This window comes from Capra hircus, unplaced genomic scaffold (assembly GCF_001704415.2).
Source record: "Capra hircus breed San Clemente unplaced genomic scaffold, ASM170441v1, whole genome shotgun sequence".
Taxonomy (NCBI): domain Eukaryota; kingdom Metazoa; phylum Chordata; class Mammalia; order Artiodactyla; family Bovidae; genus Capra; species Capra hircus.
The window spans coordinates 3,810-18,954 of NW_017199807.1; the positions used below are offsets into that span (position 1 = coordinate 3,810).

The 15,145-nt window shown below is 45.1% G+C and overlaps 1 protein-coding gene across 1 annotated transcript; it reads right to left on the minus strand.

The window, feature by feature from the left end:
• Window positions 1-444: 444 nt before the first annotated feature.
• LOC108635041 (zinc finger protein 519-like) lies at window positions 445-14,774 on the minus strand. Its single transcript, XM_018045345.1, is given in 5 exon segments — window positions 445-2,252; window positions 4,948-5,043; window positions 6,055-6,181; window positions 14,692-14,730; window positions 14,733-14,774. Coding segments are annotated over 5 exon segments (2,112 nt in total).
• Between the last annotated feature and the right edge of the window lie 371 nt (window positions 14,775-15,145).

A 15,145-nucleotide genomic window follows, 5' to 3' on the forward strand; every position in this document is an offset into this window, starting at 1 on the left:
AACCATCAAAAACATAACTTTGCATACACAATAGAAATGAAGCATAGCAGCATGGAGTAATTTGAGAGATGAATCACATTGATTTTGGTTTTCAAACAATCACAAATCATGTCAATATAAACAAAGATATATTGCTACTATTTGTACATTTCTAAATACCAGCCTTCATCTTGTGATCCATACTAACATATCAATTTTCTATCTGTTATAACTTTGGATTACTTATACAATACTTCTCCTGAAGAGGAACTTCAAAAAACAGAATTGATGAAATGGTTTCTATGTGCAGGCTTCCCTGATAGCTCAGTTGGTAAAAATCTCCCACTGCCTGGATCCATGGCTGGAAGCAACTGAGCGACTTTCACTTTTTCTAGTGTGCAATTTCTGATACTTGGTCTTGTATTTTCTACACAGTATGTGCTCTCTGTCTAATAAGGTGAGAGCTCAGATTAAAGCCTTTGCCACTTCTCCAGTATGAATTCTCTGATGTTGAGTAAGACGTGAGTGCTTCTGAAGGTTTTTCTTTCCAGTATGAATTCTCTGATGGTAAGTTAGACCTGAGTGCCTGCTAAAGTCTTTGCCACAATCCTTACATTTATAAGGCCTCTCCCCAGTATGAATTCTCTGGTGTTGAGTAAGAGCTGAGTAGTAACTGAAGGCTTTTCCACAATCTTTGCATTTATAAGGCTTCTCTCCAGTATGAATTCGCTGGTGTTGAGTAAGAGTTGAGCAGCGACTGAAGGCTTTTCTACATTCTTTACATTTATAAGGCTTCTCTCCAGAATGAATTCGCTGGTGTTCCTGAAGAGCTGAGTAGTAACTGAAGGCTTTTCCACATTCTTTACATTTATAAGGCTTCTCTCCAGTATGAATTCGCTGGTGTTGAGTAAGAGTTGAGCAGCGACTGAAGGCTTTTCTGCATTCTTTACATTTATAAGGTTTCTCTCCAGTATGAATTCTCTGGTGATCAGTAAGACATGACTTCTGAATAAAGGCTTTGCCACACTCTGTACATTTATAAGGCCTCTCCCCAGTGTGAATGCGCTGATGTCGACTAAGGTTTGAGTAACACATAAATGCTTTTTCACATTCTTTACATTCATAAGGTTTCTTGCCAGTGTGGATTTGCTGATCTTGACTAAGCTCTGAATTCTGCATAGAGGTGTTGCCACACTCTGTATATTTGAAAGGTTTCCATCCTGAATGAATTTTCCTGTGTCTACTTAGACTGGATGAGTTAGTAAAGGCTTTCTCACATTGCTTACACTTGTAACTTTTCTGTGGATTCTGAATACTCTGCTGTTGAGTGAGATTTGAAGACTGATTAGAGACATCACCATATTCACAATAGTAAGCCTTCTCTCCAGTATGTGTACACTCATTTAGTGGAAGACTTGATGTTTGGTAAAAGATATTCCTCCATGTACTATTGTTAGAATCTTTGTCTGAAGATTGAGGTCCCTGATGTTTCATAGGGTGAGAGTCTTGTTCAGTTTTACACCAAGTTTCATTGCATGCATGGCTTCTCACTCCACCATAAATATTCTTGTAATTATTGGGGGTAGAGCTCTTACTTAAGGCCTGACTCGTGTTATTACATGTGAGAAGTTGTTCCGTATTAACCGTATCATGATGTGTATTGAACAATGATGATGGGATTAACTCTTTTCCATTAATATCAACATTACACATTTTGGAATGGAGAGAAACAGTCTGTTGGTAGAAGAATAATGACCCCTTGGTCACAGATCCCTCAAGCTCATTATTTTGTGAGTTTTCCCCATCATTTTTAAATTTCTGGTTTTCAAACGTGCTTGAATGTATGTGTAATCGAAGCCTGTGTTCAGAGTGGTTTGCATGAGTATTTGCAATAGAGACTGGATGACTTTCTAGATTTTTCACATTTCCCTTCAGAGAACGTGTATGTTTCAAAAACTGCTTAAAGCCTTTGCTTGAAGAGATACACTTCTCTGCTGCTGTTGATAACTGAAATGGGTGTTTTCCACAGTTTGACTCATATTGCTCATTCCCTGTGGCAGTAATTTCCACATTGTGTGAAAGTGTCTTGGTTTCTTTCTCTCCATATAAACATCTTCTCGGTCTTTCACATACCCCCAAATATTCCCAGACTTTCATTAAATGTTCGTTTCCAAGGTGAGCTCTTTCATATATTCCTAGGTTTGCTTCTTGGATTAAGTTTTCTAATCTTGGATTCTTTGACATCAAACCACAGGTGTTGTGAGAAGACACAGCTGAAATATATCAAATGAAAGTTTTCTTATCTACTGTTCCTATCTACTGGGGCTGGTGTGAGCTCAGCTGGGACAGAAGGGGAGCCTCATTCTCTGTGGGAAGAGAACACGGCAATAGTCTGTGGCAGCAGGACAGAGTGAGACGTGTACATAAGGTACTGATGCCAGCCCAGCCTGAGAGGGTATCTGCTGCTACAGACAAAGGCTGGGTGCTGAAATGTGGGGTCTGAAGAGCATAGCCAGGCAGAGGACTGCTGTGGGCTGTGAGGAGACATCCTGAGGGGCCGGGGGTGAGGGAGGAGCTCTATAAGCTAGAATCTTATGGAGGAAGACTGACCACCAGAGAGCAGAGCGCCTTTGTTGACTGATGCCCAAAGGGAAGACCCACCATTGCAGCCCCTCTTCCCCTGTGCTGGCCCCTCCTCTCCCAGCACTAGGAAGGGCCACCACCCAGGTGGGCTCTATTGAGCTCCAGCCACAGCCTCCCCCCATGCACCTCCTCCACAATCAGCAGACTCCTGTGCTCTGGGGCAGCTTCTGGAGCAGACACCTGTGGGTGGCCCACACACATAGAAGGAGCTGAAAGCTCAGCTAGCCCCAGGGTTAAGGAAGGAAAACTGAAGTCTCTCCTAACGGTTACACAAACCATGCTTTTATACCTGCAACTGGCTTTGTCAACTCAGCCCATACAGAACATCTGAATGGACAACCAGGGCTCCCCCAGACATGGGAGGTGTAGCTTTAGCAGCTGTAGACTTTGTGGGGATGTATACTAGGGGGGGGCCAGGCCAGAGTCTGAGCTGCCCCCATAGCACCACAGCAGGTCCAGCTCCATGAATGCAATTCTGGGACCTGAGTTCACTGGATCTCTGCTGGTGTTCCAGTGAAAAGAACATCTGAGGAGGCACATCTCTCTGCTTTCACAAACAGTTTATGTAAATCCCTAAAAGTGAAAGCTGCTGGCACCACAGCAATGTGCCAGCATGCCCATGGTTGAAGGGGGGCCAATGCAGTGCCAACATGGGGTCACATGAGACTCACACAGTGCATGAGCATACCCCAAGGTGAACAATCCCAGAGGAGCAATGCTTAGTGGCTTCTCTCCCAGTGGGTGTCCTCCAATCCTACCTGCCTTCACTACAGATCAGAATCACAGCGAAGAAACACGTCTGGGGCTCTTCTCCACAAACCAAGAAGCAGACACCACCCCAACAGACCAGTGACAACCATAGAGCCAAGGGGAAATTCCCCTCAATATTTTGGGGAGGCACGGGTCACAATAACAGCAATCAAAGCCCAGATCAAGGGGATAAGGGTACAAGCCTGTGGACCAACCTCACCCTCTAGGGGGAAGACAACAGAGCAAGAGGAGCTAGGATCCTGCAGCCTGCAGAACAGACCACAAACCCAGAAAATTTGACAAAATGGGACAACAAAGAAGTATGGTGTAGAGGAAGGAGCAAGACAAAAAGCTACAAGAACCACTAAATGAAGAAGAGACAGGCAGTCTAATGATTACTCTTCCACTTAAGTCATCTTAAATGCTGATGCCACTAGGTGCCCTCTAATTCTTTAATCCACTTTTTATTTTAGCACGTTCTATATGATGTTTCAATATAAAAATCATAAATGATACTGACATAGGTCTAATCAGAAAGCAAGGACATGTAGGACAAAGTCTGGGGAAGTTGATAACAAGATTCATTAAATAAAGAAGCAGTTCTTGAGAAATTAAGAAATGAGACTTTCAAAGTATGGTGTGAACACTATCAATGCTCTGTGGAGATCGAATTGGGAAGGAAATCTTAAAAACAGTAGATATCTATATGTAAAATGGATTCTTTTTGCAGTACAACATTGTAAATTAGTTATACTCCAATAAGAACTTTTTAAAAACATTCTATTATCTAAACATTATACTAGTTTGAAACCATTAAAAATTTGGTGGAAAACGTTTTAAGCTCTTATGCCAATTTATTTGAAAATTCTTTGAGTTAATTGAATATATTTAAGTCTTTTCAGTTCAGTTCAATTCAGTTAAGTCTTTTAGCATTGAGGAATTGGGGCAGATACACTTAACATTTCATATGAATTCATATGAAGAAAACAGAAACTTTGAAGTAATCCTGAGATTGGCATTCTTTCTCTTTAGGGAGGTTTTGGTTTATACAGTGAAGAAATTACTTGAATTTAAAATTTATAAGATCATATTTGTAGCTTCCAGTGTTTTAGAAATTATAAGTCAGGAAAAAAAAAAAAAAAACAAACTCTGTCCCCAATATTCCTAGAACTTTGGCAGTATGTCCTCAATTCCGCTCACACACTGTCATCTAGAGGTAGAAATTTTAATAGGAGCGTCTTAGAGTTTTTCAGAAATGTTCAGTTTTCCGAGGGACCCCCTGCCCCTCACGAAATGGAATAGTAATTGATTCATGCAGGTTGTCACAGGCCAAGAGAAGGGTTTCAGTTCTCACTGTGATTGAGAAAAGTAATCACTGGAGATGAATTCAGGAATGATTTAAAGAGACAGAACGGGGCAGGTGATATCCGCCTATGACAGCAACAGAAAGAAACCCAGACTTCTCTAAAATCATTTCCACTGAAGCAGATCTTCCCAAACCACATGATAAAGATGAATTCCTCACTAATCCCTGTTCCTGTTGTGGACTGGTCGGCTCCATCCATTGGCCCCTACCTGTGTATACGGCTGGTGTCTCCAGTCTCCTTACATCCCAGGGATTCTTCATTTGCTCCAGAAAGGTGACCAGGTCTGGCTTAGAGACCACAAGACCTGCTATCAGGAAAAGGAATATTCGTTTTGCTAGAGATTCATCAGTTTCCAATCTAATATGTATTCAAGTGAGAAGAAAAGGCACATGTGCTAAGTCACGCCAGTCACATCTGACTCTTTGCCACCCTATAGACTGTAGCCGCCAGGGTCCTCTGTCCATGGGAGTGTCCAGGCAAAAGTACTGAGTGGGTTGCCATGTCCTCCTCCAGGAGTTCTTCCCAACCCAGGGATCAAACCCATTTCTTTTATGTCTCCTGAATTGGCAGGCAGGTTCTTTACCACTAGTGCCACCTGGGAAGCCCAGAGAAGGCATGGTAGAATGTTAATACAGCCTAGAACTAAAGTATTTGGGGACATCATTTCCTAAGCTGTATGAACATTCCCTGGTGGCTCAGCTGGTAAAGAAGCCACCTGCACTGTGGGAGAGCTGTGTTTGATGCCTGGGTTGGGAAGATCCTCTGGAAAGGAACGGCTACCCACTCCAGTATTCTGCCCTGGAGAATTCCATGGACTATTCCATAGGCTCGCAAAAAGTCAGACATGACTGTTACCTTCCTCATTACATTATTACATTATTAACATTCTAGAGAAGGCATGGTTGAATGTTAATATAGCCTAGAAAATTATATCCCCAAATACTTTATCGAAGCACTTTTCTAACTAACAAATACATAAAGAAAAGATCTTGAGATTCTAGTCAAGTACTACTAACGCCAAAGTAAGTAAGTGGAGATATCTGATTTATAAAGGAGAGTGGCACCCTTTTATACCACAGAACCTACAGAATTACCACTCACCTAGAAGAAGGAGGCAGATTCCATCAAGGAAAAGTTAGAATCATAATGAATCATCATGAAGTCTTCTTTCTCAACTCATAAATATCCATTTTCCCATAGAAAGCAGGGATCTGAAACTATTATAAGGAGCAGAAGATTCTAGGAGACATTCTAGAAATGCAGGAACCAAAACCCAGTGGGTAGAGAAGGGATTCTGGAAGGCAGTTATCCTCACCCAAGGAGGCCAGGTTCCTGAAGTTCTCTAACATCACGTCCCTGTACAATTCTCGCTGCCCGAGGTCCAGGCATTCCCACTCCTCTTCAGTGAAGTCTATGGCCACATCCTGGAATGTCAGCCGTCCCTGAAATGCAAAGTACAGGTGCCATGTGGCCATGGGAAGACTTCCTAATGTGACCCAAGAGGAAACCAGCAAGAGAAATGGTTTTGATTTAGGAGAATGTCTGGTGTTACACAAGAATATAATTTTTACACAGTAATATTTTCTACCACATTTTTAACCCCAAGAAAAGAGGATGAGATACGATCCATGAACCACTACAGAAATTATTCTGATTTGAAAGAGAAATCATATGATCAGATCAACATTGGCATAGTTATTTCTGAGTGTTGTACTCAGTTGACAGACGATAAACTGACTATCAAAAGAAACAGGAAATATTTTTAAAAAGCACTTCCTGATCCAAATGTTCTGGAGTGGGCTCAGTGTGCCACATTTTTCACAAGCTTATTTGAACGAGTAATGTTGAAAATTCTGCTCCATGAGTGACAATGTGTGAACAGCAACGAGGTAGAATAGTAAGGAAAGAATTCACATTTAACTTTGAAGTTTAAGTGATTTACAGGTTTTACAGGTCTGATAGGATAGTAACCTCGGCAGCAAGAATCATTTTAACAGTCTGGTATATACTACTTTCTGACAGTTTTCAGAGACTTGAATGTATAACAGAAATAATTTAAAATCAATAATGTTGCGGTATCATCTTTCGGCAAATATTTTAACAAACATTCTTTAAATGACAGCTTAAGGGACTGGGGAGCCTGGTGGTTTTCCGTCTATGGGGTCGCACAGAGTCGGACACGACTGGAGCGACTTAGCAGCAGCAGCAACTTTTACTTCAGTTTGTGACTCTAGACTTTAATCAAACACAGACAAATGCACAGAGCTAACTCTAATGAAAGTTTATAGAAATTTCTGTATTTGTAAATAATACTAAAAACAAGAAAAGTGTTAGTCACTCAGTCGTGTCCTACTCTTTCCCACCCCAGGGACTGTAGCTTGCCAGGCTTCTCTGTCCATGGGATTGTCAAGGCAGGAATACTGGAGTGGGTAGCTATTCCCTGCTTCACGGAATCTTCAAAAAAGTAAAACAAAAAATCAATCAAATGATGTTAACATGTTCATGCATACAGACATACACTAAAATGGGACTGTGTACTTATTAAGAGACAAATTGTCATGTCAATAAAATCAGGATAATTTTTAAATGATTGAAATTATACATAAATATTTGAGGATGATATTGTTAGGTAGGTAGAATAGGGAAAAGGAGTCCAAAATGGCGGTGGCTAAGAGACAAGGAAGGTCAAGGAGGGTCCAAGGACCAGGAGTGGGATGCCACTGCCTTCTCCTAAAGAAACAGCACTCCTGCTTAAACCCAATTTGCATAGGGCAGGCTCCAAATCTTTGTTGTGATGAGACAAAGAACCGAGGAACATACACTCGCGTGACAACTATGGTGCCATGACTGGGATGTAACCAGGCTGAAACAACCTCCCAGCGGAAGAGGCCAAGCACAGCAGGAGTCCAACTCAGCAAAGCTCCCGCAATAGAAGCGGAAGGCGAAGAAACCCAGCACGGGGGAAGGCCCATCGTGCTGGATACCGGGACAGCAAAAACAAACTCAGCAGAAAGGTCACGCGGCCCAGTCTCTGATCCCAGAAGACCTCCATTAAGGTAAGAGGTCCTCACTGGAGGGATATGCCTAATGAAATGTTAATTCCTTTACAATCTCTCCTTTCTTGTTGCCTTGAACCTCCTGCAAACAGGCGGGTGGCAGGGGGCACAATTGAGGGACTCTGGAGAGGCTACTCAGCATGCCCCAAAGGCGCTGTCTGCTGAGCCCCAGCAGCTGTTTACACAAGCCGGTGGGGGTTCTTCTGTCCTTTCTCTTCTCTGTGCCAAGGATCAGACCAATGAAATTGTGAGCACTGGTCAGATATTTAGCAAATTTTCCGGCGGGCCATGAAGGGGATTCCTTGGCACGTTTTTCCCACTGCTTTTTCCTCCTGTCCTTCAGCTCTCTCCCGGTACTCAAGCTCAGCCAAAACTAATGAAACTCAGGCTCTGGTGTCTCATTGCAAAAATTCATTGAGAGACAAAGAGGTGGATTTGTTAGGATCCAGAGAGAAGCCACTCTTCAGGGTGTGAACCATTGCCAAGGGCAAGGGCTGGGGCCACAGCATTAGGCCTGGCTAGGTTTTGTGAGGGGGTGAAAATCATATGCTAATGAGTGGGAGGATCACCCCAACCATTGGGGCACCACCCACTCCTCCCTCATATGCCTTGGAGCTGTCCTGCCACCTGTCTGTTGGTTTACAGATTGGGGATTAAGTACTTGAAGGTTGTGCTTTGCCCCCTTCCCTCCAGTTTCATGCTCTTTGCCTGAGCCCCATCCAGACCCACAAGCTTGCCTCTACAATCTTCTGGAGAGACAACCAGAAAATAGCTGGCCTTGGTAGGGAAATACTCTATAATATCCAACCCCCTAATCCTACCAGCACTGTTCACACTGGAGATCTTGGGGACGTCCAGCTCCAGTCTGGGGGTCCAAGGAGGTCATCACACCTTGACATGCCTAGGGATCTGGTCCTCGAAAGGTTGTCATGCCTCAACTTGCTCGGGGATCTGCTAGTCCCAGGGGTCCCAGGAGGTCGTCACGCCTCAGCCTGCCCATGGACCCAATTCTCGAGAGGCTGTCACACCTCGACCTGCCCGGTGATTCGATCTCTAGGAGGCTGTCACGCCTCAGCCTGCCTGGGGCTCTGCACCCTGACCTGGGGACGCCTGGTTCTCAGGTTGCAACAGTTCTGGGTAGGATAAGCTTCAGAAAGACTCACCCCTAAGGAAGTCCACCCATGGAAACAGAAGGAAGCCTATTACTTGTGGGACTGTGCCCAATCTCAGCAATAACTCAGGAACCCAGTGAGAACCCCATTGCCTTTCTGGAAAGGCTGAAAGAGGCACTCCAAAAGTTTACCAATCTGGACTTAGACTCTTACAAGGGACAGGTGATTTTAAACGACAAATTCCTGTCCCAATGTGCATCAGATATCAGAATTAAGTTACAACAGCTACAACAGCAGGACCCCGCTGCCTCTTTAGATGAGATGGTCCAGACAGCCACCAATACCTTTTATAACAGAGAACAGGAGAAGGAGGCCAAGGCCCAGGAGGAGGAGAGAAAGAAAGAGACAAGGCATGCCCAGATGCTGGCCGCCCTCCAGAGAAGCCCTACGGCAAACCCCGAGTCCCTGAAGGACAAGGCACGAGACAAATGCCTGATCTGTAGACAGGCGGGGCATTGGGCCAAAGAGTGTCCAAACCGGGACAAGTCTCCTAGAATGGCTTGCCACAAATGCCATCAACTGGGACACTGGGTGGCACTCTGCCCTCGGGACCCAAGAGCCTCAAGGTCAAGTGCCAAGCCTACCCTCACAACGGTTCAAGAGGACTGAAGCGGCCCACTCCAGCCAGCCCGCCTGTCACAGATAACCATCATGGGGGCTGGAGCCAAGGGTGCAACTGGATGTGGCAGGTAGGCCCGAGAATTTCTTGGTTGGCACAGGGGGTACCTACTCTGTCTTGATCTCCTACTCCGGAGCCTTCTCCTCCCAAACCTGTACCATTTTGGGTGCTACAGGAAAACCAACTACTAAAAGATTCACCCGAGCACTTCTTTGTTGCTGGGATGGACAAATATTTTCCCACCAGTTTCTAGTGGTCCCTGAGTGTCCTACTCCCTTATTGGGAAGAGATATACTCACTAAACTGGGGACCACCCTTGTGATGGGAAGTTTTTCAGCCCCTAGAGCTCTACAGCTCCTGGTTACTACTGAAGAACCCATTACACCTTCAATAGAGAGGGACCAAAAACCATGGGAAGACAAAATTAACCCCCAGGTGTGGGACCAGGGGATTCCTGGATGAGCCTACCAAGCCGAACCGGTCATCATTGTCCTCCGAGATCCCACTCGGTTTCCTAACCGGAAACAATACCCTCTCAAAAGAGAGGCTCGGGAGGGACTACAGCCTTTAATAAATTCCTTGCTTGTGGGCTATTGGTTCCCACCAGTTTGCCACGTACACCCCAATCCTCTCAGTAAAGAAAAAAAGACGGAACCTGGTGAATGGTTCAAGATCTCTGGATCATAAATGAAGCTGTAGTCCCCCTCCATCCCACAGTACCCAATCCCTATGTAATCTTGGGAGAAATCCCACCCAGTGCCAAGTGGTTTACAGTCTTGGAATTCAAAGATGCATTTTTTTGCATACCACTGGCTAAAGAATCCCAATATCTTTTTGCCTTTGAGTGGGAGGCCCCAGGAGAAAAACACCAACAGATGACTTGGACAGTATTACCTCAGGGTTCAGAGATAGCCCCACCTGTTTGGACAGGCCCTTACCAGGATCTCCTAGATCTGGACCTGGGACCTAACGGGAAAACATTACAATACGTAGATGACCTACTAATCTGCTATCCAGGTGAGAAAAGTGCCCAACAACATGCAATTCAGATTCTAAACTTCTTGGCAGAAAGAGGATATAAAGTCTCCCGTGCTAAGGCACAGATGGTCGAGACAAAGGTCACTTACCTGGGAGTTCAGATTACACACGGGTCCAGGAGGCTGTCCTCTGATCTGGTACAAGGAATCCTCCAGTTGCCCTCCCCACGACTCGAAAAACAATTGCGAGCTTTCCTGGGGCTAACTGGATATTGTAGAATCCGGATACCCAACTATGGTCTAATTGCCCAGTCCTTATATGAAAGCTTAAAGGGACGAGATGATTCAATCCCACTGATATGGGGAACTCCTCAAAAGAAGGCAGAGGCTACACTAAAACAGGCCTTAACTCGAGCACCTGCCTTGAAGTTGCCAGACCCAGAAAAAGCATTCCAACTTTATGCCCATGAAAGAGAGGGAATAGCTTTGGCAGTGTTAACTCAAAGGTTGGGATCTGAGCCCCAGCCCGTAGCTTACTGATCTAAAAAGCTCGATCCACCTACCCGAGGCTGGCCCTACTGCCTTCGAAATCTTGCAGCTATTGCAATCATGATAGAAGATGCTTTAAAACTCTCCTTTGGGGGCAAACTAACTATTTTTACCAGCCACCAAGTAAAACAACTCCTAAATGGGAGAGGCCATTTATGGATGTCTGATCAAAGAATCCTCAGATATCAAGTAATGCTGATGGAAAATCCAGGCCTCACTATATCCCCTTGTGAGGTTCTTAACCCAGCCACCCTCCTGCTTACCCCCGAGAGCTCTCTCCCCTTTCACTCTTGTCTAGAAACCTTGGACCACTAGATAAAACCCTGGGAGGGATTGTCAGAAGATCCTCTGACCAATCCTGAGGAAATCTGGTACACTGATGGAAGCAGCTTTGTCTTGGATGGAAAAAGAAGAGCCGGGTATGCAGTAGTCTCCAATTTTGAGACCATAGAGGCTAAGCCTCTGCCACCAGGCACTTCAGCCCAATTAGCTGAGCTCATAGCCCTGACTCGAGCTTTAGAGGTGGGAAAAGGAAAAAGAATAGCCATTTACACTGATCCCAAGTATGCCTTTCTGGTGCTACATGCACTTGCTGCTATTTGGAAAGAAAGGGGCCACTTGACCACCTGAGGGTCCCCAATCAAATATGGTGACAAAAATCTTCGACTCTTGGAGGCAGTCCATCTGCCCACTGAGGTTTCAGTCTCCCACTGTAAAGGACACCAAAGATGGGAGCACAGAAGAGGCACGAGGGAACCAAGCAGCTGATCAGGCAGCTAGGAGAGCAGCATTACAGAACCATGACCTAATAGGGGTTGCCACCTTAGTTCCACACACTAATTTGCCAGAAACTCCTTCATATACTGAAGATGAGACTCTTAAAGCTAAGAGCGAGTGCTTTCAAGAAGATCATGGGGTGTTCCAAAAGGAGGGACTCCTTTTTCTGCCTGGGAACCTCCAATGGAAGTTGGTTAACTCCTTACATGCCACTACTCATTTAGGAGAAAAGGCCCTCCAAAGATTACTAGAAAAGTCCTTCAGGGGAACAGGCTTCCAAACAACTATAAGACAGGTGGTGTCCTCTTGTCCCACTTGCCAATTAAACAACCCCCAAGGAGCTCAAGACTCCAGCTGGCCCAGCCCATCCAACGACGTGGAGCCTAACCAGGAGAGGACTGGCAGATGGACTTCACCCAGATGCCAGTTTCTCAAGGGTATAGACACCTATTAGTCATGATAGATACATTCACAGGATGGGTTGAAGGCTTTCCACCCGGACTGAGAAGGCTGAGGAGGTGGTAAAAAAAAACTGCTCCATGAAATCATTCCAAGATTTGGTCTGCCCAGGTCATTACAAAGTGACAATGGGACATCATATACTTCCAAGGTCACCCAAGGGGTCTCAAAAGCATTGGGCATTACTTATTATCTCCATTGTGCCTGGAGGCCTCAATCTTTGGGAAAAGTAGAAAGAGCCACTCAATTCTTAAAATCAGCTATAAAATAGACAACCCAGGAGACCTCCCTGGGGTGGAAGGAGGCTTTACCAATAGCTCTCCTCCGCACTGGCATTGCCCCTAAGGAACAGCTTGGTCTTAGTCCTTATGAGATGCTATATGGGAGACCTTTTGTTTATGTCAATGACCCCTTCCTAGAGCCAGAGGTTCAGACCCTCCAGTCTTATACCATGGCCATTGGGCAATTCCAACAGGATATACGCTTGTGGGGTATAAACCAGGACCCAAAAGATTCTAAGGAGTCACCACGATATGCTCCAGGGACTCAAGTCCTAATTAAAGTCTGGAAAGATGGGTCCCCTAAAGCTCAACTCCAGCCCACATGGAAGGGCCCCTACCCTGTAATACTTTCTACCCCACAGCAGTCAAGGTACCAGGACATGACTCCTGGATTCACTACTCACGAGTCAAGCCATGGAAGATGACAGAAGAGGACACTCAATACACCTGTGAGCCCCTGGGAAATCTCAGATACCTATTCAGGACTACCAATGAGTGCCATTCTAATGAACACCCCCAAAATCTGGTTTCTGGGGATAAGATTTCTCAGGATAGCTCTACACAGCCAACCCAGCTTGACAGAGATTGTATTCCAAAACAGACAAGAGATAGAACTTCTGATCCCTGAACAAGGAGGGACTTGAGCCATCCTGGCGATGTGAATTTAAAATTGACGAATGCCCCTACTAGTCCTTGTTATGCTGCATTGATGATGCTTATGATTATTCCATGAACTGTCGATTGTCTAACCTGTTTTGTCTCTGCCCAGGTCAACAAGCTACAACATGCAGTGCCAGTTCAGCAAAGATAGAAAACTCCAGCCGACCATGAAAAATATCACACCCTAAGATGGACACCGCTATAAGGACTCTGAGGCTTGAGACTGGCAAGAGGGGGAGGCCCAATACCCCTCACCACCCCAGTTCAGCAGGAAGTAGCCAGAAAGACCTCGACACCCCTATTCCCAAAGAATTGGGCCTCCCATCTCTTGAGGGGGAATGTTAGGTAGGTAGAATAGGGAAAAGGAGTCCAAAATGGCAGTGGCTAAAAGACAAGGAAGGGCAAAGCCCGCGATAATAGAACTAAAGCAGGTCCGAGGACCAGAGTGAGACTTCAGGTAGAACAAACAGCACTCCTGGCTAAGCCCAATTTGCACAGGGCAGGCCCAGGTGGAGGCAAAAACATATAAAAGGAAGAGCCAAAGCGCTCTCTCTCTCTGTTCCTATCCCGCGTGCCTGTGCTCTTTCTCTCTCTCTCCCTCTCTCTCTCCTCTCTCCCACACGCTCCTCCACTCTCCTCTCTTCAAATCTTTGGGTTGGCATGCCCCACACTTCGAGGATGGATTCTCCTGCTATCTTCTCAATAAAATAGAGCTGTAAGACTGATTTGCCTAAGAGCTATAACACGGTTTGTCCAAGACCCGAGAGCTGTGATGCGGCGAAGGCTCTAATGTCCATTGCTCCAAATCTTTGTTATGACGAGACAAAGAACCAAGGAACATACACTGGCGTGACAATAGTCCACTTAATTAGTATATTTTTCTTTTCGGTATAGAGGATTGTCTCTGCTACTTTAACTTCTGAAAAATTCTGGAATGCTGAGTTCATTCTATTAACAAGGGCATTTTCTTACTCCTGTTCTAGAGAGCTGAATTGCATCCACATGTAAATTCATCACAGCATTTCCCCGACTTCCCTAAGATCCTAACAACGAACCACATCCCAAAGGGAATTTCGGATACCAGTGCCTCCCCATATTGATCTCTCACAAAGGGAATGTATTCAACATTGAAAGTCACTATTTCATGTTGAGAATTCATCATGCTCTATAGAAAGCCAGGATACTCGCAATGGAGAAAGGCTCTGGAATATGAGTGAGACGAAACCTGAAGAGCTGGTTTTCACTATTTAAAATTTTAAAAAATGGGGGTGAATGAGAAGGTGATAACAAGCACTCCAGGCAGAAAACTTAGAAGCAGAGAACTAAAGGTTTGCAGATTCTCAGCCCAGGCATGTCAGGAGGAAAAGCAGACACAGCCCCACACCCGGGACAGGACAATTACCTGAGAAGCTGCCATTTCCTCCTCTTCTTCCTCCTGCTCTGCGTCTTCTGTGGGGATACGACGTCTCAAACTCACATCTGCATTTTGAGAAAATACCTTCAAAGACATCCATACAGCCGTTTAACCTGCAACTGCTGCAGTGAAAAAGAAGAAAACGTTTTCTTGTTTCTCTCACCCTTTTCGGAGCTCTGCTGACTTTCTCTGTTCCTGATCTGTAGTGGGTAATCAAGACTAACCTGATATGCTAATCACATCCTGCTGCTCCACTCTGTTGGCAGATCTTCCGGGCTAGTTCATCTCCTTCCTTTTTGCATTACAGAGAGCAGGCAGCACAATTCACCAGACACAATGGACCCTACTTCTGGGCTACCTGACCCAGCCTACCAGGGTTTTGAAAAAAATGCAAGAGGAAGACCTGCATTCAGGAGCCCTGGGGGAAACCTCACCTTTGGCA